This window comes from Solea senegalensis, linkage group LG7 (assembly GCF_019176455.1).
Source record: "Solea senegalensis isolate Sse05_10M linkage group LG7, IFAPA_SoseM_1, whole genome shotgun sequence".
Taxonomy (NCBI): domain Eukaryota; kingdom Metazoa; phylum Chordata; class Actinopteri; order Pleuronectiformes; family Soleidae; genus Solea; species Solea senegalensis.
In genome coordinates, this window is record NC_058027.1 from 26,292,814 (window position 1) to 26,318,542 (window position 25,729).

Genomic DNA, 25,729 nt, shown 5'->3' on the forward strand with positions numbered 1-25,729 from the left:
GTTTTTGAAGAGTTAAGGGTCTTTTCCTACCCTTCCAAGAATGCTAGTCTTGGAACACACAAACAGAACAAGTTAGCAAGTGTGCGTAATCTCAATCCTGTACATACTCCACAAGAACAGAGAAACTTGTTCTCTCTACAAGGGCTGCGAGAAAAGAAAGACCTTTAGAAAGACAAGTAGGAAATGTACTAACTTAAAAGCCATTTAAATCTTTATTTCATGTACACATCATGTGTGCTAACTAGCAATATCAGCTAACAAACATAGCCATTCCAGCTAAAGTTAGCACGTTTTCTACAATCAGGTGAGGAATCACCTGATTCACTTTCCACACTCTGTTTTCAGGACTTATGTGCAGCAGATGTCAAAGAAAATAAAGAAAAAAACTAATTTGAGGTAAAAAAAAGTAAGTTGCTCGTGCTAAAGTGTTAGCTGTTAGATAAGCTAGTTCAACCTAAGTAGTGTGGCGTAGTGCTAGAAGTGTATAATGGACAGACTAGACTCTTTGATGAAACAGAGGGCAAAAAAGACATACGTATACAGACCATTCTTCAATGTAACATGATCACTTTGTAAATTCTCCCATTTAGAGTCAAATAAACCCATAAACCAGGAGGCTACAGTGTTATTAATATCCAAAACGTGCGTGGTTGCAGTGTACGATCTCTCAGTCAGGCTGAGACTGGAGGCTTCAAAATGGGATTTCACAAACCAGTGAGTGGGTGGAACATTTCCTGTTCAGTCCTGCTACACTTTCAGCTCGTCAAGAGCCATTCCTAATCTTCCTATCATCTATGAATCTTTAAATATTTAATTATTTAAGTTCACAGAGGATAAATTCAGAACAGGTCCAGAAATGGACCTGTTTGGATTTTTCCAATGTTTTTTTGTGTGTAAAATTGTTGAAATGCTCCTTTAAACTGTCAATCTCTGTCCAGTTCCAGTGTCGACAATGACAATGATGATGTTCCAGCATGTGCTTCCTACCTCCACCTCCTCCTCCTCCTCCTCCTCCTCCTCCTCGTCTGTCCTGCCTGTGGATTATTGTGTAATCCCTGATATACATCAGCTCAGAGGTCAGAGGTCACTTTATTACAATCCTGCAGCAGTATCTATGTGTGTGTGTGTGTGTGTGTGTGAGCTGAATTGTCCTCATCTGGGCAGATGAAGTGTTATCAGTTATCTAACAGTATTTCTATTCAGTTTATCAAGGTATCATTACACAGTACTAGGACTGGGAACCATTCCCATTTGAACCAGCACCAGAACGGGTACCAGTACCTTAAATTTGATGCAGGTTGTCAAAGATAAGTTCCTTTTTAACAGAATAAACAGCCTGACATGATGTGAATTCTTTCTCTCGCTCTCCTTGCACCACAGCTGTGCGTGGAACACTCTGCTCACAATAGCAGGACAAACACCCTATTTTTAAAAAATGATAATCAGTTTTTGGGTCAAGCTCTGTCACGTTGGCTGAGCTTTTATTTGATATCCATGTGCGTATTAACATTTGCACTCTGTGTGCCGGTAGGGAGGGAGGAGAACGAGCTGTGGCCATGCGAAGCATCAGGGAAATTAATGGTGGAGTGGGACGTCTTTTATACCAAAAGGTTGAGGGTTCAATCCCTGGCTCTACATACCGATGTCTCGTGACGCCTGCTTGATAAATGTGTGATGGAAAGATCGCTGATGAATCAGTGAGTGGTAAAACTGTGGTGTAATGCGGGGGATCAGATTGCATATTTTTTGTCTTTCACGATAGACACCATGTCAGATTATCAGTCACAGTGGCACGAACCCTTGCCGCGGTGAAACTCGCCAACGTTGTGTCCGGCCTGTGAAGCCCTCACAAGATGGCGGTTTCCTCTCTGCGTACGTTTCCAAAAGAGATAAAAGTGTCAAACAGCTCCGAGTGTCCACACGCAAACATAACACGTTTAACACGACATCCGGAGAATCTCAACGTGACTGTGTCGCGTCGCTGCGCGGCAATCGCGTGGCCGTGACTAACACGTCTGTGCATTTGTACTTTTTATGGAAATCTGTTGCTGAACGCGGCGTGAGGCTCATCCTGGGGGTAACTCCACAGTGAGAGAGTCTTATATTCGCAGTGATGACACAAGGGTCCATTCACAGGGACACAGTTTACAGCCAGAACAGGAAGTAGGTTGCGAGGCAGACGCAGCCTCGTCTCTTCATGGAGGTCACGCTGGACGACGTCACCTTCACAGCTGCTGATGTTCTGCTCATTAGCTCTGGAACCAAACAGCCACCTGCTTCATGTTAAGCAGAGATGCAAATCATGAGTGACATGATGGTGTCCATGTGTGTGTATGTGTGTACTAGTATTTCTGACCTTGTCAGGACCAGTAGTCCTCATGGAGAACAAAACCTGGTCCCCATTTCTGAGGAACTGCTTAAGTTTAGGGCTAAGATTAGAATTGTGGGTATAGGTTAAGGTTCGGGTTAGGCATTAGCTGGTTATGGTTAAGGCCACTCTTTGTTTGTTTGCGATTATTTAACCACCTGAATATTTTTATTGTAAGTTCAATAAAGCCTACCAAGACTATAGTTTGAAACTAAATGCTGAAGGTGGTATGTTGACGCTGTGAGGGACAGTTTGGCAGTGTACAGTGATGTCGTATGGTCTATAGCAGGGTTTCGGCTGTGGGCTCCCAGGACCAGGATTGAGAAACCCTGGTCTATCGTATACTGTCACTGTCAAAGTGCTACAGTGCAAGTATTGGCATGCTTTGGTTCGGTACAGTACACATTTTTTTGGCATTTCCATTAGGAATAGTACCAAAATAACTGGCCGCAACCGTTCCATGTTTTGGTACCCTTCCTTTGGGGTACCAGGGTAATGGTACAGAATGGGTGGAGGGCTTTACCGTTCCAAACTGTACTGAACTGTATACTGTATGTTGTATCTGCTGCTAATATTGTGTTTTCATAATATTATGCCTTATTTTCTTCCTCCGTGTTATTTCTGAAGTAGCAAATGTAGCGCACCCATCGCGGGGATTAATAAAGTATTCTGATTCTGATCATGTCGATGTCCGGTGTTCTCCTGAGCTTTCAAAGGCTGCATCTTACGTGAGTTTCGTGAATGTGGTCCCTGATGTGGGCTTTGCTTCATTTAACATTCAGCCTTTGTTTCCCTCTGTCTCCTGTTTCTTATAATGGAATGAAGGAGGGGAGGAAGTCCGCGGAAACCCTCCGACAGGAATCAGATTATATAGGCCAGGTGTCCTTTTACAGTTATTGACGAGCTGCCCTCTCAGACCCCACCATCCACCCCCGAACTCAGCTTACACACATCCTGAGACACTGAACTCAGTCCTACACCAAGTTCATGCAGACCTGCACAAGAAAATCACTATTAGACGACTGCTAATCTGTTTACATGAACAGATTATGACATTTTCATTAAATCAAACAGCAAATGTCTTTTTTTGGGAACGTCATTACTGGATTATGTGAAGAGGCAGCGTATTCTTTTGGAAATCAGTGAAGTGCAGCACTTGTTAACGTGGAGGTTTTGTCGAGTGGATGGAAATGTACTGATGCCAGATCAGAGTCTGAGGCAGAAACAGGATTTATACCAACCCGGTCTCCAACCTGTGGCCCGCCAACCACATGGGGGCCCCCCAAGCAATTTCAAGTGGCCCACCACTTAGCCTTTAGTGCTCTGTGCCGCAGGGGCACCCTTGGTAAATCACAACTCCTTATATAGACATTCTGGCGGTGTGTGTTTATAGGTCACATATGCAGGCTTTAGAAAATGTGTTGTTTTTTTTCTTTCATATTCTTATGTGTTGTTCGCGTCAAAGTTAGGATTATTTTATATCGCATTTTTAGTAGTGATATAAAGTAGCAAAGATTGTGCAGAAATCTGCAAATTATAATAAGAACAGAGTATCACACAGTCTCTGTTGGAGGGAAAGTTCATTTTTGTTTTGTCTTATTTGTTCTTTTTTACTCAAAAGCCCCAGGATGGATTTCCAGATTAAAGTTGGTAAGAGAGCTGGCCTCGACTCAAGGAAAAAACGGCTGGAGGCTGATTTGTGTTCTGTGATTGTGAACTAAATTAAATGAAGGTTAAAGCTGCCTCATTGACACAAACCCAATCAGAGCCAAACGAGTGTGAAGTAGACGGTCAACGTTTGGGAACACTAATCAACCCGCAGGTGGATCGAAGCGCTGAAGAGCAGACATCCAAAGACAATTTCTTCCCCTCTTTTGAATCCAGCCAAAAGAGACGAGTGGTGTACTTCTGGCCCCCCGATTCCCCCGACTGCAGCCGTGCTTGAGAACAATCAATAGAGGAAATTGTAAAGACGAGAAATCAGAGCAAAGAGCGAGTGAAGAAGAGCCGCTGATTAGAAAAACACGAAAAGGTCAAGCAGGAGGAAAAAGACGAGAGGGAGGAACGCTGTCGAAATCAAATCATTCTCCCCCGAGTTAAACAAATGAGCTGTCCAACTGTGAGCGTGTGTTGGTGTGTGTCTGTGAGGCTGTGTACGTGTGTGTGTGTGTGTGAGGGGTTTTGTTTTATTTTTGCATAAACAAACTTAATCTGAGGTACAACCAGTAAAACAGTGTAAAGGGATAGTGAGGGTTTTCTGAAATGTAGTTGTATGAGGCACCTTTGCCACTCCCAGACTCTGACTTCCGACTTCCTATGTAAGTGGAACGCAGAATTACAATTTTTTTTTTACGAGTTTTGAATACGAAATTATGTCCTCACTTCCCCAAAATGTCATTGCTTCCTATTGTTTATGTATATGTGTGTATATATATATATATATATATATCTACAGGAAAGAAATATATATGTATGTATATATACTGTATATATATATATATATATATAAAATGTTTTGGTCTGCACAAAGATATACATACAAGAACACACACACACACATATATGTGTGTGTATACAGTGTGTATTATTATTCAAATGTGACATTTCCCTGACTGTGTCTGAAAACCTCTTTTAATCCTCTTTAATAATATGAGCAGTGAATTTTTTGACTGTCCACACATTTTCATGATGCATATTAAGCAGCGCAGCAGTGATGATCTCCGCTTCTCACCCACTTACTCCCTCTTGTGTCCTGCTGCTATTCCTGTTCAGCAGCTCATGAGTCAAAGAAAAAAAAAAAAAGAAAAAAAAAGGTTCTACAGGAATTCAACAGAAGAAGCAGCAGCAGCAGCAGCATGTGAACATGGCTCTCCACTGTATCCACTGCTCATCCTCTCTGCTCCCACATCATCATCCACCAAATCACTGTCCTTCACCACTAAACCTTCACACTGTGCTCTAATATTCTGCTTACATCCACAGAGCAGCTGCTTAAACAGTGTTATTATTAGTAACAGTCTCGTATAAAGTACCTTAAAGTATCTCACCAGAAAATTACTTTGGTAGAATTTGACGTCACTTTATTATAAGGAGTTAGGATTGAGCCATGGTGGCTCAGTGGTAGAATGAGTTGTATTTCAACTGGAAGGTAGGTTGTGGGTTAAATTCCTGGCTCTGCTATGCATCCTTGAGCAAGACACTGAACCCCATGTTGAAGGTTGTGAATGGGTGAATGACAAAACTGTAGCATCATTATCACCAGCATCTCACAATAATGACTTAGCATCTCATGATTATGACTTAGCATATCATTATCACTAGCATCTCGCAATAATGACTTAGCATCTCATAATAGATTCAAGATTCAAGAATGTTTTATTGTCATTATGAGGACATAATGACATTTTTGCATAATAACGACTTAGCATCTCATGATTACGACTTAGCATCTCTTAAATATGAGATAGAATAGCATTATCACTACACGGGCTTCCATCGAATATAACATACATTTATTTTATCTTATATGGGGGGAAAAAGCCATGAATGAGACAAGACTACGTCACTATGAGAAGCCTGTACTCTCGCGATACCTGGAGCGCGTATATAAACGCCCGCGGCCGCGACTCGGCCTCTTTTTCTTTCTCGCTTTAGCGGTGAAGGTGCAACAGTAATCGGTCGTCCCGAGCCCGGGTTCATCCGACACCCTCACCACATCACCAGGCTGAACTGAGCCCACATCCACAGCGACACCATGCCTCCTAAATTCGACCCAACCGAGGTTAAGATTGGTACGTTTTACTGTCCGAACCGCTGACACACAGAAGCTGGTTCAGAGCCAACATGGCGGCGGTGTCGGCCTCTGGCGGCGCAGAGAAAACGGTAAAAAAAGAGAAAGGACTCGAACCGCCACCAATAACTAAACTGACGGTTGGTTTTGTGTCCGCGGAGCTTACTGTGTTTATCGGGGTCCGTTATATGTGGAATTGTGTTATGTTAAGATGGTTGTGAATGACTCCACGTGGGATGGTTTTCGCCTATTAGCTAATGCTATTAGCATTATCTTAGCAGCGTTAGCATAGTTATTTAAAATAAGGTTAAACTTAATTTGCCCCGTGATTATCCCACACGTTAATCAACACGAATTTATTATTGGTGACTACAGTAAAATTTACTAATGTTTTGCCTGAAACGAATTCTTAAATTCATACTTAAATGTATTACTAGATAGCATCTCATGTTTCTGACTGAGCATCTCTTAAATATGAGATACAATAGCATTATCATTATTAGACATTAACATCATATCATATAACCTCAGCTCTGGCCCCCCAATATCGGATCTCTGGGTTTGGTGAGTGTTCATGTATGGGAGCCTCCCGCCACTATGCCTGTCTAAACTAGTGACCGAGTATAATCCAGTGGAGGCTCAGAGTGACCCGGCTTTAGGAAACAGGGCTGTTCACATTTATGGACCGCTCTGTGCCGTAAAGTCTGGAACATTAGGAACAAGCGGTATTGGACTTTTTAATGATATTTGTATGTAGTACAGTATGTAGATCTACAGTTTTCTGCCTTTCCTTCCAAGTACCATATCACATAGACATTAGAGATAATGTATTACAGTGGGAAATTAATGTGGGTTGGTGTAATCCACAGGATTGGCTATTAAACATCTGGAGCAATATCAAAGGCCTAGATTTATATACTGTATTACATTATTTTATTCAACATAACATTTCAACATTAAATTAATTACAGTTTCTAGTATTTTGTTACCTGCATTTTAATCGGTTAAGGTTTTTCTGAGTGCATCTAAAATTATGATGCAGTATGAGTTGAGTCATCAGGAATATTTGATTAACTTGTTTATTTGGGGGATTCTTTTCTGTTTTGCTTTGTTCGTCTTAAAGGACCAGTGTGTAAATTGAGGTGAAATGGTTTCGGTTTGGCAAACCAAATTAACAAAATAATGAATTGACCTCAGGTTTACATTGTCCCTTTAAACATGGCTTGTAATGCATTGTTTGGAGAAGGGTGGGAATGATCTGTGTTGCTGAGAAATGCAGTGATCTTGTTCAAGTCGGATGTTATAGCCTGTGAGTGGTATGAAAACATCTTGGCCTTCTGTCTTTATCTTCAGTGTACATGAGATGCACAGGAGGAGAAGTTGGTGCAACCTCAGCTCTGGCCCCCAAAATCGGACCTCTGGGTTTGGTGAGTGTTCATTAATGTCCATGTATGGGAGCCTCCCGCCACTATGCCTGTCTAAACCAGTGACTGAGTATAATCCAGTGGAGGCTCAGAGTGACCCGGCTTTAGGAAACAGGGCTGTTCACATTTATGGACCGCTCTGTGCCGTAAAGTCTGGAACATTAGGAACAAGGGGTATTGGACCTTTTCACGATATCTGATATGTAGTACAGTATGTGTCAAAAGAATTGAGATCCATAGGAAGGAGATCGGAGTCAGCTCAGTGTCCAAACAAGGGTTTAATCTTGTACAAGAGGAGCATTCACAAAGCAACACACACAGGCCAGTTACAAAGTGAAGACTCTCTGTCTTGTAGTAATCGCAAGGTATTTATCTGTCTCAATGGGTCAGCTATCACCCTGCCATAAGGTGCAGACCCCCGCCTCTGTGGGTTTGTTATCACCTTGCCCTCAGTCGCAGACCCATTGTCTCTATTCACAAGTTACTTCAAACAGTTCCTAAAACAATACATATGGTCACTGGCCAAAATCGCATCCAACAGTTACATTAACAATACAAAGAGTGAGTGGTCTCAGGTCACATCAAACGGTTGCATTGAGCATTTGTCTTCATGTATTACATGAGGTGCATAATTCCCATAACAGTATGGAGATCTACAGTTTTCTGCTTTTCCTTCAAAGTACCACTAGAGGAAGCTCAGTGTACACATACCACAGTTTGAGAACCATGGGTCTTCAGTTTTGCAGCAATTTATCGTATTTTTTCCTTTTCCCCCAGTCTCCCAAGAAAGTTGGTGATGACATTGCCAAGGCAACCGGTGACTGGAAAGGCCTGAGGATCACTGTGAAGCTGACCATCCAGAACAGACAGGCAGCGGTATGTTCACCCCTGCTGTGACCCTCCCCAACCGTTTTCACTTAATCAGACTGCTCAGTCTTTGTCTTACATGTGAATACACTTCCTGTGTCTTCAGGTTGAGGTGGTTCCATCAGCATCCGCTCTGGTCATCAAGGCTCTGAAGGAGCCTCCTCGTGACAGGAAGAAGGTCAAGAACAGTGAGTGACCTTTTGAATATCTTTTTTTTTTTCCAATGATCAAACCAGGTTGGAGTAGATTAATTAAACCACATCCTTTTTTTTTCATATTTGCAGTTAAGCACAGTGGCAGCGTGACCTTTGACGAGATTGTGGGCATCGCTCGCGTCATGAGGCCTCGCTCCATCGCCAGGGAGCTCTCTGGTAAGAAACACTCTGAACCACGTACACTGCTGTGTCCAGCCTCCCGCCACTATGCCCGTCTGACTAGTGACAGAGTATAATCCAGTGGAGGCTCAGATTGACCCGGCTTTAGGAAACAGGGCTGTTCACATAAATGGACTGCTCTGTGCCGTAAAGTCTGGAACATTTTATGTTTAGCAGTCATAAATCAACGTTACTGCGTATTATTTACCACTGAACACTTTCAATTGGATAAACTTGTGCAGCAAATTGTGTAAAACTGAAGCTTGACTTAAAATGTATATACGTGGCGATAGACCTCAAATGCTCGCAGTACTGTGCCGAGCAGGTGCCTGTAATGTGCTGCAGATGAATTCACCTGTAAATTTGTCATGCTAAACAACACAAAATGAAATGCTTTCTGGCACAAAAGCAGCAGTGGGCATGTGTGAAGTGACCAATTTTGCATTAACACACGAGAACTAGTGCGATTGAAAGGTGTTAAAATGTCTCTATGGAGAAGGCAAATTGTCCCAATGTAGAAGGAAACATTCAATGTTGACATTAATCCTCTGTAGTGACACACTTAATGCCATAAATGTGTCAAAATGTAAAATTGTGTAAATTCTCCTCAGGAACCATCAAAGAGATCCTTGGCACCGCTCAGTCAGTGGGCTGCACCATCGACGGTCGCCCTCCCCACGATGTCATCGATGACATCAACAGTGGCAAAGTGGAGTGCCCATCTGACTAAATGAACACAAATAAAAACCTTCACACGAAATGCTCTGGTCTTTGGTTTTTAGTCTTTAGAATTAAAACATCTGCAGATTCTCTTTAATCCAGGTAATCTTCCAGATGTTGTTGCAACTGGACTGGATTAAAGATGTGCCCTATTATGGAACTTTATATCTGTTAACCCAGAAATGGAACATGATTGACTGGGTATAAATGTGAGAAACTATTCCCACTGTGCCCAGTGTTCACTAATGTAATGCCAATCAAATGTGTTATCAATAATTAGTGTGTGCTAAAGACCCCTAAGGGGTGTCTGGGATCTTAAAAGGTGCTGAAATTAACTTCAGGTTTCCTGCATATACCCTGTACAAACGTGTTAATATACAGGTTGTTCGAAGTTCTTGAATTTTGTGCTTCAAATCTCCCTAGGTTACAACTCTTGTGATTGACAAGAAAATCTGAGCACGGGAATTTTTTGAAAATTTTCTAAGTACATGGAAAGTATTTGAATTCTGTGCACGAAAGAAGTGATATTTTAGGTTACACTCATGCAGTGCTTGCAAAATTTGTTTTTAGTAATTGTTGGTTAGCTCATTGTTACTATACCACAGGAAAAGTTCAGTGACTTGTCTGCGTGGTAGAAGGCAAATACTGACGGAATGGCATACAATAAACTTGGAAAATGGAACTACATGGTTGCATAACGGTTGTTTGGTTGGTGATTGTCACCGGGATGCAGCGATAGACTTAAGTAGGGTGACGGCTGCAGGAAAGAAGCTTCCTCTGAACTTGCTTGTTTGGGTGCAGAGACCTGTAACGCCTCCCAGAGGGGGGTTGGGTGAACAGTCTGGTTGGGGGCACTGGTTTACCTCGGCTTCATGGCGCCTTGTCTCACTCAGTGCTGTGAGTGAGAGGGGGTGTGGCTGCAGTGGAGCTCTTACACATTGCCCACTATCTGTCCTTGCACATGTTCCCTACTTTGAAAAACATTGTCTGGAGCCCTGATAGTCACAACAGGCTTGATTTCATACAAACTGTTTTATTGAAAACGTTGAAATCTGCCATTTGTCACAATCAATTGTACAAAAGGAAAGACATGAGAAACAGCACAGTCTTTATCAAAAAAAAAAACTATGTTCACGCGGGGTTTTTAAGTTAATCTGTGGATATTTTTTATAGAACTTGACGTGGGAAAAACATAGTGATTTCAAAGTAAGTGTGGTTTGTAGTTTGCTTAATTGATTACACTATTATATGCATTTGTGTCGTTAAGGGTTTACTAAGGTGAAGCAATATTTTTAATTTGTATAATGCTATTAACCATATACTTACTCAGCTGAAGGGGGAGAAAGAAAGAAATGGGTTAAATTAAATCTCATCCATATTTGAACCATCATATGTTCATATTTTAGCGAGTTATTTAAATGTCATTTATTTTCAGGAAATCCTGTTACATTAGAAATTGAACAGCATTTGTATCAAAGTGTATAAAAAATGAAAATTACCAAAAAAAACATGGCGACATCACCATTGTGCTTTATGTTGGAAGACAAGACCGCGGAGGGCGCATGTCACCTCGCCGTAACCTGATGCAACGATTCGTAGCGACGTCACTTGAACGCATCATCGTACACGGACATGTGCGTTGTTTTTGTTATATAAATCGTTTTTGTTGTCACAGGTGAAAACGTCCTCAGTTCTCCACCTCGTCCTCCTCCTCATCCTCCTCCTCCGCTGCTGCTGCTGCTGCTTCGTTCTCCGCCTCCGGCTCCTCCTCCATTCGCTCCTCCTCCTCCTCCTCCTCTTCCTCCTCCCGGCTCTTGTCATTCTCAGAGTCGACCTTCTTCTCTTTGTCTTTGCGCTTCTGCTCCGACACCTCCTTCTTTCCTTTCTGGCCCTTTTTGTACACTGGTAACAAAACAAACATGAGCAGGAAATTAGACAAACTTTTAATCTCATCTTCTCTGCATTTGGTAAAACGTTCCGACTTCCGCTAACTTGTCGACCAATGCCACCGTTTATCACATCATCATTTTGTTTTCCTTTTGCAGGTCACTCCAAACTACTACTCCCAATAATCCCTTCAATGGAAACGTATAAATGCACAATTTATCGTGCCAAATCTTTGACAATACAGCGTAAAACTGCGATGCATTTGAATAAAGACGTAGCGGAGGCTGCACCGACCTTCCAAAGCTTCTCTGAGCGGCTCCAGGAATCGCTCAAACTCCATTTCCTCCATCGCTGCCAAGACGTCTCCCGCGTTCAGAGTTTTTCTCTTCGCCTTCATCGCGAAATTATTCGCACTGTGATGAAAAAAAAACAAAACAAAGACAGAAATTATTTAATTTAATTATTAGAAACAATTTAATACCAATAATAACAGCTGTATGTTTTAGTTGCTGCTGCCTCCAGACCGAGCATTTTTCAGGATTCCATCGTTTGAAGTGTCTGAAGTCAACTCGCACCCCAACTTGAATCAAAATGCCTTTTGTGGATCAATTCTCAACCATGTGTTTGATTTTTATTGATTTATCTTCTTCTTACCAGGAGGTTGCATAAAGCACAAACACGCTGGCAGCTTGGGAAATGGCTCTCCTGGCTTCTTTGGACACGTTGACTCCATCTGGAAGCTGTTGAAAACAGAGGAGTGTGGAGGAGTTATTTATCTCAAAAGACGCAACACATAGCACATAGTCTTCTTATCACACAACACATACAGGAGGCTTTATTCACGCAAAGAGAACATCGGTTGTGCTGGAGCTGCTTCTTCAGCTGACTCATTGATTTGAAAAGTTCAGCGAAAAGTGAGAAAAACACACAAGTGTCAAAATCAAATGCTTGTTTCATTTAAAACTTAAATTAAAATCTAATTCTTTCCAATTTTTTCATGTGAAGGCAGCAGGAGTCCTCTGCTAATTTGATGTTAAATTGACAAGACATTTTGGACACCAACTGCCCTGTGGAGGGCAGCGTTGCAACTCTTAGTGTGTACAGCCTTCAAATTATTAGAAGAAGAAGAGACAGGTCACTTTAATCCACTTACATCTTAGATGTGCAATTCTTTAAGCTATTTACTATGTATATTATGCCCACATTGAACATAGTTAATGATTTTTAAAATGAGTGTTAATTGGTTGGGAATGCCGACTCAGAAATGACCAACCCAACTGTTGTTTTCTTCATTATTATACTTCATAAATGGAGAGAACAGAGATGTATGCCCAACTGCTCTACTCTTGTGAAATGAAAAAAATCCTCTCGTATATATTTTTCTTTTATCTTTCTTTCCTAATATGTTTGTGTTTATATAAGTGTATATTATGCATATCTGACAATAATTGCCTTTACTTTCTCGTTTCCCTGGTGGGGCGAAACTTTTTTTTGCCACTGATAAACCCCCCCACCCCACCTCCCCACAGTGGATCCGTTAAATCATTCCGTGTAACAGAGCAGATCACACCGGTTCCGGTGGCTAGAGCTAACTAACTGGAGCTTCAGGCGGAGCTCAGTGTCCGCTCCCCGCACTCACCGCCTCCTTGATGATGCGGGTGATCACCGCGTTAGGTAAGTTCAGATCTTCTGGCCTCTCTGCCATTTCACCAGTCGTTCACCGAGTCTTCGCCACCCGCGCACACAGTCTTCACCAGCCGTTCACCGAGTCTTTACCACCCGCTCACCGAGTCTTCGCCACCCCGTGTTCACCGTTAGCCTGTCCGCTGGCGGCTGGCTAATGCTTGGCTAATGTTTAGCTAACCGACTGACAGTGTGTTGTTTGCTCGTAGCTACCTAAAGTAGCCGGTTAGCTCTCGTAGCCTCAGAACGGCTCGTGGGTCAGTATCCGTGATACCCTGCGTTGACGGGGATCGGTAAACGTTTTCCCGGTTAGACTCTACGTGACGCTGCTCGCGTGTCCATCGCAACCGATTTGTTTTGGGACTTCTTTTCCCGCGAACCGTCCACGAACCACGAGCTCTGGCTGGCCCTCCCACGTGACGTCACCATTCTTCTTCTCCGTGTATAACGTGGTAATTGTGCACATCACTGCCCCCTGCAGGAGGAAACTTGCACATTCACTCTGCATATTATTACACACATACCTGGATTATATGGAGGACTATAAATGATATAATAAATAAACGATTTATTATAATTTATTTAGCCATTTATTCTTTTATTTGTTCATTCATTCATTAATTTCTGTATTTATTTATTCATTCATTCATTCATTCATTTATTCTGTCTTTCTTTATTATTATGTAATTTATCATCCTCCATAGGATCATACAGGAAATTCTGTATTTGTTTTCTTCACTTGATGATTCTCATTTTGGCCCAAAGAAAGATTTTATATTGAAATTCAACTTTTTTTTATTACTTAAATATACCTAATACAACAAATGTGAATTACTGGATAGAATATGCATTTACCTAAGCAAATATCAAGATTATAATTGGTTGAGTTAATGGTGGTGAACACAAACCAAAATCCATATATTTTGGTCATGCAATGATACAGATGCTCTGTGGAAAATCAAGAAATTACCAAAAAAATCTTTGGTATTTTTTATTATTGGGACGCACTATGTCTACATATAGAGACGATACTAAATTAAAACATCCTCCGGTTTTAATATTAAGAGCAGTGTAAATGTTACAAAATGTATTATAGAGTGAATTATAGTCTCCAAAGTGTTGGAAAAAATTATAAACATGAGGCAAGGCATCAAAAACAAACATAAAAATGTTTTTGGGTGAAAAAAAATTTAGTTTTCATGATGTAGTAACATTTATCACATTAGTTTGTAATACTTGGCCGATTAATAAAAAATGACCAATACCAATTATTTTAAAAATGGCAAATATCACCCTCGATTAATTGGTCTACCTTTATTTATGAAAGTAACAAATTCAAATCCATGTAGTGTTTTATGTGTGTGTATGTGTCCAGAACATTACTTTTTACTGGGGGGAAACACACACACAGATTTAAATGTAATTAATTTCATGTCCAATGTTTTTATTATTATTTATATTTAATTATGTTATTATTATTTTTTCTCTCTGAATAACATGATTTAAATTGGCATAATCAGTCTCTCTGGTCTCAGCTGCGCTTTCACACTCTGACCAGCAAGGGTGCTAGAGGGCAGGCGGAGCAGGGAAGGAGGCGCAAAGGCTCACGGTAGTTTTAGTTCTCGGTGGCGGACGGTTGGTCTGAAAACACCGCGAACAACAACAAAACCAAACATCCTAAATAAAACACGGGGCTCGGGTCCGGTAGTAGCGTCCGCTGCGTGTACTGCAGGCTCGGCTGAGCTCGGGAGGATTCCGTCGTCGCGCGGAGAACATCGGCTCAGTTTGGGGTGTAAAAATAAACAGGAAGTTGTTGTTAGCTTTGTGGGACGTGTAGTTCCGCTTGCAGGCCGCGGAGAGTAACAACAATAAATTAACCCGAGCTTCAGCAGCTTCATCGCGGGCGCTGAGGTCAACATGCCCGGCTTCACCTGCTGCGTGCCCGGCTGCTACAACAACTCGCATCGGGACCGGGAGCTGCGGTTCTACACGTTCCCCAAAGACCCTGCGATGAGGGCGCAGTGGCTGAGGAACATTTCCCGGGCCGGGGTCAGCGGCTGCTTCAGCACCTTCCAGCCCACCACGGGTCACCGAGTGTGCAGCGTGCACTTTCCCGGCGGGAGGAAAACGTACACCATCAGAATCCCGTCTCTTTTCCCACTCCGAGGCGTCAATGAGCGCAGGAGTCGGCGGGGCAGAGGCAAGAAAACGTCCGCCGGGGTCCCCGCACCCGCCAGCGCCGCAGCCGCCGCTACAGCGAGCTCCGGGATCATGATCACCAGCGTGCTGGGTAACACCGCGGGAGGAGCCGAGGGCACCATAGGCGGCGAGGCGAGCGACGACACCATCACCGTGGTTCAGATTGGCCATAACGGGGAGTATCTGGGCACAGCGCGGCTGCCCGTCCCAGCGGAGGGGACGTGTAACACCGCGGCGGTGGGCAACACGGACGCGCTCACCCCCGCCGACGACGCGCCGGTGGAAGGCGCCGCCGCGTCTGCCGTTGCCGCTCTGCAGTTCGTTAGTTTGACCAGCAGCCCGCTGGACCACTCTTACTCCCTGACCACCGGGACAACGTCTGCCGAGCTCCTGCGGAAACTGAACGAGCAGCGGGACATCATCGCACTGATGGAGGTGAAGATGAAGGAGATGAAGGCGACCATCCGCCAGCTGCGGATCTCCGAGGCTAAGCTGAAGGAGGAGGTGCGGGAGCGGGACCGGCTGTTGGTCGGGAAAGCGGTGGCTTTCCCCCCCCGGAAGATGATGTGATCACCGGTCACTGAGAGAGCGACGAGTCGCTGCCCAGACTCTGATTGAAAGACAGCGATTCGAGACCAGTTTTTGTATAAAACTACGAGCGATGGCAGATTATTTTCTCCACGTAGAAGTTCATCTTTCGTAGGCTAGATGTGAAAAGAGTTGGCTGCCTAGATTAGGTGCTGATAGTTATAATCTCACTGCTATTCTGCAAATCACACCAATTTTCAACTGATAACCTGCAGCCAAACTGAGGTCAATAACACACATTTCATGAATCCATGTTAGGGACGTAGAGCTGACTACATATTTATAACCAGACTGATGCTAGAAGTTGCCTTTAGTTGTAAAAAAAAAAACAACGTTAACAAAGTTTTTATAAAAGACAATGAGAGCTACGTCCACACAACTTCATCTTCATTTGATAAATGGTTTGTCCCACGCTTCGGCTGTAGACTTAGAGGGTTTGAAAAGTGAAGCCTTGGAAGTCGGTCAGAAGTGGCATTTGTCCACCTGTAGAGTCAAAATGAGCTTCTAAAACCTGCCAGTTAATCACTTCTATGGTCGTAGTCACCACTGGGATTGACAACTTCCTTTTTTTTAAAGGTCGGACATAGCTCTGGTCACAATCGCAACTCTCATGACTTCAAAAATGAGAGTCTGTGGCTTGTTTTAAAGATCCAGTGTGTAAAATTCTGGTGATTTATTTTTTCTTTTGCCAGAAATTGCAAATCGCCCAACTGTAGTATTTGTTGTATTTCTTTTAAAATTATTTCTATCAGGTCTATGGAGGCGGTCGTTTTAGACCACTATGTTTTTACAGTAGCCCACAATGGACAAGAACTAAATGTCTTTTGTGTTTTGAAGCCAACTGAAGGCTACATAGTTTATCATACACACCTGGAGGTGAAGAGTAAGGCGAGGGATACTTTCATATGCAAATCAATAAACAACAAATGTTACTACATTTTACACACTGTATCTTTAAGGAAAATCCCAAATTCACATCACCACCAACATTTTTAACAACATTTATTTCTTTGTAATCTGCAGTCTGCGTTTACTTTTTTGAGTTCTGGGTGAAAACCACCTGCGTCCATGCTCGCACACCTGAAAATGGAAGTCACGCGATTAGACACACCTGGCGTGTGTGAGCAGATGTCCACGGGAAGTCTGTGGTGACAAGTAAGGACAAGGGAACATCTGTTATGACACGGACGACGAGGTGAAAGTCGAGGAAAGTGTTGACGGAGCTTCACACGCACCTCCCGGCGTTAGGAGCTCACGTTGTTTTCAAATGTCTCCCATTCTCAGAGCGCAGAACTTATGCAATGTTGAAATGGAAGCAGTGGGATGTAGCTTCAGAGGATTGTCCCAGAACCACAGAACAACGTCATCGCTGTAAAACATGACGAATATGGCGATCTCGCGTCAAATAATCGAGGGAACTGCCTTAAAGAATAAAAGTGAACTAAATACAGGTGTTAGTCTTGATTTTAGTCGACTAATATCATGTTGTGGTGTTTTTGTTTTGCTTAATTTTGAAGTTGTAGCTTTAATATAGCGAGTACAGCAGAGCGTTGGTCTTTATATTCACTGCGGGAAAGAAAACAGATGACAAACTTGAGTTGGTAACTCTTGAATGAATGACGTTACATGATGCTGATGATAACCTATTTACATTAGTTTGATTGAACCTAATTATGTTGAAAAGTTGTCACCCATCTTCTCTTTTTAGTGGACTGTACTTGACCTGTACTGTGTGAACATGTGTTACTGGTTTATCTCACCAGGGCAGTGTGTCCCCAAATGATTTTTTATTACGAGGACCCACTTTTTAAAGATGGCAAACTGTCGCAGTGCAAATTAAATCACGACAAGAGCAAATGTGTTGCACAATGTAGCAGCTACTTTACAGCCATATTTGTAACGCCTAACATTAAATGACATTGAACTGGCAAACTGGTAAATTAATTAAAATGCTAATAATAATTTGTTTGGGGACCCATATAAAAAATAAAAAACATCTATGAGTTTTTTTAAGTAAAGTAAAAGAAAAACGGCATTTCTTTCTTTCAGATTTTTGTTTGTTTACACGTGGCCCTAACACTCTTCTATACGACCCTCACTGCACTGGGTCAGGGTTAGGGTTAGGATGCCCCCCCGATAAGGTTGCATCGGGGGTACAGGACGGAGGGGAGGTCACATGGAATCTGCCATATTTTGCATTTTGTAAATGAAAAAAGCCGGCGACACTTCTGAGTGTATACTGCCCCTACTGTTCTTTGTGAGTTTCATCTCCCGTTGATCAAGCAGGCGCTGGGAACGTGAAGTAGGCGTAATATCGCATATGTGGATGTATTTGAGCAAGTGTATCCCTGGCTCTTCTTTTGTAACCAAACACTATTCGTCATGGCACAGTTATGGTGTTGTAACCCTGACTTTATCTGAGATGCCTTCGCAGTCGTTTGAGTTGCTCGAAAACATCTGTGCAACAGAAAAAAGGACTTTAAAGAATTCCTATAAAACTTGAAAGGCCACTCGAAGAATGAAATCATATTAAAAAAAAGTTGTTTCTTGAGGACGTTCGTTTGTTTGATTTTTTTTTGTTCTTCTTTCCCCGAGTTCTTGTTCAGTACGTAAAATATCAGAAAACGTTTGCCAAAGCTGGAAATAATGATGTTCTCTAATGTCTTGTTTTGTTCACAAGCTAAAAATGATTTTGTTTTAATGAAAACTGATGAAGAAACCTGAAAATATTCACATTTAAGAAGAAATGAATACCCAAACAGATAAAAAGGATATCAAAATAGTTGACAGTTATCAAGACTCGTTATGTAACTTATTTTTACTTATTATTATTTGCTTCAGTTTTGCAACTTTTTTATGCCTGTTTTTGGGGTCTGATTGTTTTTCTGGCAATTTTTGTGGGGCTGCAGCTAATACATATTATTATTATTATTATTATTATTATTATTGTAGATACATCCATTTAATGTCAGACAATAGCGAAAAACGTCCAAAGTCTTCACATTTTGTCCACAAACCGGAGACATTCAGTTCACTGTCAAGTTTAAAGAAACCGAAGAATCAGACAACTTGCTTTTATTTTAAAACAAAAACAATGAATTCAATACTAAAAGCACTGGTAATGAATTTATTATTGAATTAGTAATTATTTGAATTGTTGTTGTTCCAGATTTCTGACTTTGGTCTCAGTTCTAAGTCCTTTCTGAAACGAGGTCAACATGTGTCTCGACTTAAAACAGAAACACGCTGTTTGTTTTAGTCACTTTCTTTGTAGTTGAGGCAGCTTTGGCTCAGTGAAACACTGCAGTGATATTTTCTTTTTTAGGAGGAGTAAGAGATGAACATTTTGAAGTTTGAGTGGCTGCAGAAAGTTCTGTCACGTGGTCGGAGTGTTGATTTTCCGGCTGTGTTGAATTGTGGGGAAAATAAATAAAATTTGTATGATATTAATTGGCCCATCGTGATGATGTGAACTCGCTTTACGCTGATGATTCTCTGCTTTATGTTGGGTTAGCGTGCCAATTTTCGTCCGTTTCCGCGCACGTTTAGGGGGTCAAATTATAGGAATTCAATGCGGAGAAAGAATAAAATAATAATTCCTACACTTTCAATAGGTCCTCGCACCACAGTGCTAATAACAACAATAATGATAATGACAATAATAATAATAATAATGTTGGTGCAAACACTGGATGGTTTTAAAACCACTGCTTAAAAGGTGCTGATGACAGATTTGGTTAATCTCTCTGTTAGTTGACAGCTTTTGAACATATTTGCGGAACTGTTGAGCATCTCAATGCGCTGAGGTGTCGAATGTCATCGTGTGAATCAAAGTCCAAATGTCTCATTCAAAAATACCCACTGTGCTGCTAATGTGTCGTAAGTGAGAGAGAGAGAGAGTGAAAGTGGATGAATGGATGGATAGAGAACATTGGAGAGCGCGAGGATCCCGATCCTAATCTCATCTGGATTTTTACTCTCAACAGTGTTGCATAATGCTTTAATCCAGGACCAGGACTATTAATCTGTGATTTCACAGCGGCTGACAATTACAACAAACATCTTTACATTCACTCAAATCCAATTAAATGTAACGTTAAAAAAGCAAAACATAAATTAAAATACAAGGTATGTACTGTATATTAAAAAATTTTGAAATATAGAAAGATGTTTGGAAATCACATGATATTAAACATTTAAACAGTAGCCGGCGTTCCTAATTTACGTCATTACCGTGCGTCTTCTTATCACGTTAGCTGTTATCACTGTTAGCATAGCAGAGCTATGTGAGACTATGCAGGTCTGACATATTGATTGGTGGCAGTAGTTTCAGACCCAGACAGATTATTCCACGGTTAATGGTCCTCTTTAAACTGCAGATTAACAATCGGTGACCATTCCACCTCCAGTGTCAGTGAAACAGGACTTAGTCTACGCTAATGCACAGAGACGTCAGCCAGGGATTTAAAGGCTGAGAGGACGAGGACAGAAAAGTTCCAGTCTTTGGACTTTCTAACGAATCCTGATATGCTCTCGCTAAAAATGACTCTTCTCGTAATTCACTTTCCCATCAGCAGATGAAACGGGGAGGAGATGAAGATAATCAGAATAAATAAAGAATAAATAATCATCACTTTTAAATAAAACCAAGGTGTGGAAGCATAAATACTGAATTGATGTTGCATTCCATTTACGTAGAAAGTAGTCACAGAATAGACTGTCGCACAGTTTTTTATTTTTGTTAAATTTTCAAATTTCATTCTGAGAAAAGTCAGAATTCTGACTTTTTTCTCAGAATTCTGACTTTAATTTATTAAAAGAAATTTATTTTAAGAAAATCAGAGTTCTGAGAAAAAAGTCAGAATTCTGAGATTGAAGTCAGGAAAAAAAAGTCAAAAAACAGTCTGACTTTCTTTAATCTTGGAATTCTGACTTTATTTAATCTTAGAATTCTGACTTTAATCTCAGAATTCATGCTGTTTTATTTATTTTTTAAATTTTTTTTTTACATGTGGCCCTAATCCTCTTCCGTACACACACACACACACACACACACACACACACAGTTAAACTCTGCTGTATGTATTTGATCCGTTTTTTTAAAAAAATAAATAAATAAATGCTCTAAATACAAAAGACCGGAAATGAGAAAAGCTCTATAATCCATTGGTTTGCTGCTTCTGAGCTCCCTGTGGCTCCTGCCCCCCCTTCCCTCTTCTCCCTCCCCACACACACACACACACATACACTTTGCATTACATCCCACTGTTAATCCAGCAGTCTGTGCATCGCTGTACTTTTACAATCTGATGAGTTCCCAGTGGACAGCAGGACTTTAATGCAGCTCCATTGTACGAGTCGTCGGCCGGTCCAGGCTTCACATCAGGAGACTCTGGTTCAAAGGTGGGACTCAAAATGAGGAGGTGTCAGCCGGGCACTGTGGTGAAGCTGCTGCTTGTCGCTCTCTGCCTCGGTGAGGACCTTTTTCTGCTCTCCAGTTGTTTCTGAGTTTGTGCGTGTGTGTGTGTGTGTGTGTGTGTGAGAGAGAGAGAGTTTGTGTTATCTACATCGACAGATGGTTGAAATTGAACAGTATGTCGAGGACTTGCCGTGACGTGGTGTGTTTGTTGTGATGTTTGCTTAAAAAGTCCTTTTTACTCTTGCTCTTGTCATTTTACTGAGAAGCATTTACACGTTTGCCTGTAGAAATCCTGGAAAAACATTTAGATTGTGTCAATCTATAGCATATAGTTATTTTGAAATGTGCAGGTTACATGGAATGAGGATTGTAGGACTTCATGATGCCACTTTTTTTATTATCACTTAATCTTATTTGTCTGTTTTTGTTGTTGTATTTATTAGTTTATAATATTTTAATCCCATGACAGATGGCGTAGAAGGCATAGACTGACTAACTAACTAACAAAGGGTTGGGGTTACAAGTTAACCAACCAATCATTTAAAAAGTAGTCAACCAACCAACCAAGTAAGTCATATTAACATCATTTATTTTTTGGAAGTGATAGGGCCTTTTAAAGGCACGACAGAACTAATTAACTAACTTAGGGTTGGGGAACAACTCAACCAACCAATCGGACTGACTGACTAACTAACTAGTTCACCCACCAATCATCTAACTTACTAAGTGACTGATGGATTTACTAAGTAGTCAACCAACCAATTAACTATAATTGATCTGATCATTAAGTTTTTTGTAAGTGATGACAGTGCTAACTAGCTTACTTAATTACTAACTAAGGGTTAATGTTGGGGTTACAGGTCAACTAACCAAACATCTAACTATCTGAATGGCTGATGGATTTACTAAGTAGTCAACCAACTAACTGACTAACTTTGGTTTGGGGGGGGTCAGCAAAAGCATTTTAGCTGAGTCGTGTTTGAGCTGTTTATTACAACAATATTTGTTACACAGTTGGAGAATTATGTGTGTTTGAAATGACTTGAGCTTCATACGTTCATAAATGATCTAAAACGGACTAATATCCGTATCGGAACTCAAGTTTCTCCCTAATTTAAACACATGTTGTTACTCTTGGCAGGTCTGGTCCCAGCGTGTTTCGGAGCTGCTATTCCCGTTTCCTGCGGCTCCATCTACAAGAGTTTTGCTCAGTGTTTGCTGACACTCGGAGACAGTTTGGTGGAGACGCAGAAAGACCAGAGCGCGCAGGACATCGACGCAGTCTGCAGGTGTGTGTCTATCTACTGTTACTGTCTGTAGAACCTTTTCTGCTGAGCATTAAAAATTGGCCTTGCGTGTTCTCCCCGTGTGTGCGCGGGTTTTCTCTGGCGTCGGCGAGAGCGAAGGTTACAGAGGAAACTCGCATTTGGATGGCTGAAGGAATTAACCGCCCATCTCGCCTCGTTCACTGTTTGTTTTTCTGTGACGTGAAAACTGATTCAATACGTGTTAGCTTATAGAGAGATACAGCGCCACCTATGGAGGCAGAGTCAGACGTACGCGGCCAATAATGTGTCCGATTGCATTCTTAACGCCCTCGCACACCCAAGTGCACGTCGCAATCATCTAACTTGACTGACTGACTAACTAACCAAGGGTTTGGGTTACAACTCAACCAACCAGTCATCTAATTACCTGACTGACTGACTAACTAGTCAGCCAACCAATTATCTAACTTATTAAGTGACTGACTGACTAACTAACGAAGGGTTGGGGTTACAACTCAACCAACCAGTCATCTAATTACCTGACTGACTAACTAATCAGCCAACCAATCATCTAACTTACTAAGTGACTGATGGAGTAGTCAACCAACTGACTGACTCACTATATTTTGTGTGAGGGTCTTCAAAAGGCATGACAGAACTATCTAACTCACTAGCTTATTACTTATTATTACTTACTTACTTACTTACTTACTTACTAACTAAGGGTAAGGGCTGGGGTTACAAGTCAACTAACCAACCAATCATCTAATTACCTGATAGACTGACTAACTGGCTGACTGTCTGACTGACTAACCAGTCAGCCAACCAATCATCTAATTTACTGACTGACTGACTGACTGACTGACTGACTAGTCAACTAACCAATCATCTAACTTACTAAGTGACTGTGACCTCCACATGTATACTCTGACTCTGCAACTTCTCTGAATGCCTTTCTTGAGGCCCTGGTACACTTCCGGTCACATGGCGCGCGTGCCGAAGTGTGCGCCGCGTATCTCGGACCCTGGTGTACTCGCGCACCACTGGCCCGTAGTATCTCACATCACCACCGGGTGGCGGTACAAGTCTGGACGCAGTGAAAAGGACGCATTCTGTTTTTTCTGCTTGGTGAGCGGGGCTTAATACTCCACCTACTGGTGGGGGGCGGAAATTCAGTTCTTTGCAAACCGTTTGAAGAAGCATACCAGGGCCTTTAGTCGGACTATGGCCTTAGCTCATTTAAAATGTACTGAGTGACAGCAGCTTTGAAGGGATAATTCAGATTTTTGAACATTAAGTTGTATGACACAGACCTCAGGAGTAGAGTGGACGCGACGTTCGAAAAGTGGTCCTGGGAGAGAGTTTGGGACACATAACTAATGGGTTTTAAAACACAAACTTGCATGCATATGTTATGTTAACACGTTTAAATTTAGAAATAAACCCCTGCCCAATAGTTTGGCACTATTTTCTGGCCCGTATCACTACGCCGCACAGGTCACAAGTCGCAGTGTTTCAGCTGTTTTAGTCAGAGCGAGTGAGGGACTATGAAACTGATGAAGACGAACCGTGTTGAGAAAATCCATCAAGTTCATTCCGAACCAGGCAAGATCTCTGAACCGGAGCCTCGTTAACTGATTGAACGACGTCGCATCCACTCTACTCCTGTGGGTCTGTGTCATACAACCTGATGTTCAAAAATCCAAGCTATGCCTTTGACCCTGACATGTCTTGCTGTCCTGGTTCTGTGAAGGTCCTGGAATGCCTTCCATGTCTGTGCAAACGCAGCTCTGGCCGGCTGTCCAGGAGACGCAGCCGCCGTCTGGGAGTCTCTGAGGCAAGAGTCCAGGAAGACGCAGTTCTCCGGGAACCTGTACGACATGTGCGCCAGCCGCACCACCCTTCCGCCCAGCGCCGCGCCCGCGAGCCCCCCCACCTCCGACCAGACCAATCAGGAGACGCTGAAAGGGCAGACACGCAAGCACAGCGCCACCTTCAGCACACTGCTGCTCCCTGCATGCAGCACACTACTGATTGTGATCAGGAGTTAGTTCATGAACACGCACGCACACGTGTTTTTTTCACCACGCCACAGATGCTGCTGTCTTTCTGACACACGCGTGTTTAAATCATCGCTATCTTTAATCATATGCATGTCGTTTACTTTTGACCCAGCGAGAGAATTCCATCAGTAATACTGGATGATTGTAATGGACAAGAGAGCATGTCGGGATTTTTGTTTTTTTTTGTTCTTTTCTAAAATGCCAGGTGTTCAGATTTGCTGGTGATCCAATCAGAGGATGAAACATTAACTCATTCACTCTCCATTTGACTGGTTTTAATGTCAGAAAATTAGATTTCTGCATGGAAGGATTCGACTGATGAAAACTCTTGTCGTCAGTAGTTTTCCTGCCCCTTAAAAACACAATCATACTCTGTGTTGTTTTATTTTTATTCTGTAGCTGGATACAGTTAAGGTTTAGCTCAAAGAAATTGGATATGATTATGGTAACAAATACCAATTTACAATACAACATTCCTTGCAGCTGTACATGTATACAGTATAGTAATCTTTGGTCATCTCTCTTTGATTAAATACTGATGAATTCATATAGATAATTTGCATTAGCCACACTTAGTTTCAGCTCTAGAGCTTGAAGAGAGATGATTAGATGCAGAAACTACACTTGTCTCCACAGAAATCACAGCCGAGGTTGGACTTGTAAGCATTTCCAGTTTGTATCTTTGTATCTTCTGATGACAGATGATTGTATGTGTCACACACACACACACACAAACGAGGGACTAGTGACTTGTAAAGCAGTTGTTTTCAGTGTAACTGAATCATTAGAATCAGTTCATTCAAAACTATATGTTCAGTACTTCCTCCATGACACAGTCACTCATTCTTGTGTCGGACGTCTCTTCCTGTGACGGCACTCTGACCAATCAGTGGCCGGCAGACAACATCACGCATATCGTATCGCCTCAGCTCGCTTGGAACCTCACCAGAGCAGATACTAAAAATAAAGTAGGTTATTATGCTAGTAGAAACGCAACCTAACCGTGCCGTGTCGAGCCGGTGGAAACGCAACATATTTCCCTCCGTACTGAGCTGTCTTCAATAAATTCATCAAACTTA

The 25,729-nt window shown here is 42.0% G+C and overlaps 4 protein-coding genes and 3 non-coding genes across 8 annotated transcripts; 6 read left to right on the top strand and 1 right to left on the bottom strand.

Annotated features, from left to right (window-relative positions):
• Positions 1 to 5,990: 5,990 nt before the first annotated feature.
• Positions 5,991 to 9,583, top strand: rpl12 (ribosomal protein L12). 2 transcript variants are annotated; one of them, XM_044029953.1, is made up of 6 exons: positions 5,991 to 6,250; positions 7,512 to 7,585; positions 8,360 to 8,458; positions 8,556 to 8,637; positions 8,734 to 8,820; positions 9,435 to 9,583. In XM_044029953.1, exons 2-6 carry the CDS (start codon positions 7,517 to 7,519, stop codon positions 9,551 to 9,553), a joined length of 456 nt encoding a protein of 151 aa, XP_043885888.1. In that variant the 5' UTR covers positions 5,991 to 6,250; positions 7,512 to 7,516; the 3' UTR covers positions 9,554 to 9,583. The 2 variants fall into 2 exon arrangements, with proteins under 2 accessions (XP_043885888.1, XP_043885887.1); XM_044029952.1 differs by having other exon boundaries at positions 5,992 to 6,159.
• LOC122772912 lies at positions 6,747 to 6,873 on the top strand. Its single transcript, XR_006360838.1, has one exon. It is a non-coding gene; the product is annotated as a small nucleolar RNA SNORA65 (small nucleolar RNA).
• LOC122772911 lies at positions 7,620 to 7,746 on the top strand. The gene has a single exon (XR_006360837.1). It is a non-coding gene; the product is annotated as a small nucleolar RNA SNORA65 (small nucleolar RNA).
• On the top strand, positions 8,863 to 8,988 carry LOC122772913. The gene has a single exon (XR_006360839.1). It is a non-coding gene; the product is annotated as a small nucleolar RNA SNORA65 (small nucleolar RNA).
• A 973-nt stretch (positions 9,584 to 10,556) lies between the features above and the next one.
• On the bottom strand, positions 10,557 to 13,557 carry pole3 (polymerase (DNA directed), epsilon 3 (p17 subunit)). Its single transcript, XM_044029954.1, has 4 exons — positions 13,070 to 13,557; positions 12,085 to 12,170; positions 11,725 to 11,843; positions 10,557 to 11,445 (listed from the first exon to the last, which is right to left on the bottom strand). The coding sequence occupies exons 1-4, from the start codon at positions 13,133 to 13,135 to the stop codon at positions 11,231 to 11,233; spliced, it is 486 nt and encodes a 161-aa protein (XP_043885889.1). The 5' UTR covers positions 13,136 to 13,557; the 3' UTR covers positions 10,557 to 11,230.
• Positions 13,558 to 14,552: 995 nt separating this feature from the next.
• thap11 (THAP domain containing 11) lies at positions 14,553 to 19,350 on the top strand. Its single transcript, XM_044029951.1, has one exon. It carries the CDS (start codon positions 15,031 to 15,033, stop codon positions 15,880 to 15,882), a length of 852 nt encoding a protein of 283 aa, XP_043885886.1. The 5' UTR covers positions 14,553 to 15,030; the 3' UTR covers positions 15,883 to 19,350.
• A 1,574-nt stretch (positions 19,351 to 20,924) lies between these two features.
• Positions 20,925 to 25,411, top strand: LOC122772043 (neuritin-like protein). Its single transcript, XM_044029679.1, has 3 exons — positions 20,925 to 21,373; positions 22,461 to 22,608; positions 24,341 to 25,411. Exons 1-3 carry the CDS (start codon positions 21,316 to 21,318, stop codon positions 24,636 to 24,638), a joined length of 504 nt encoding a protein of 167 aa, XP_043885614.1. The 5' UTR covers positions 20,925 to 21,315; the 3' UTR covers positions 24,639 to 25,411.
• Positions 25,412 to 25,729: the final 318 nt, after the last annotated feature.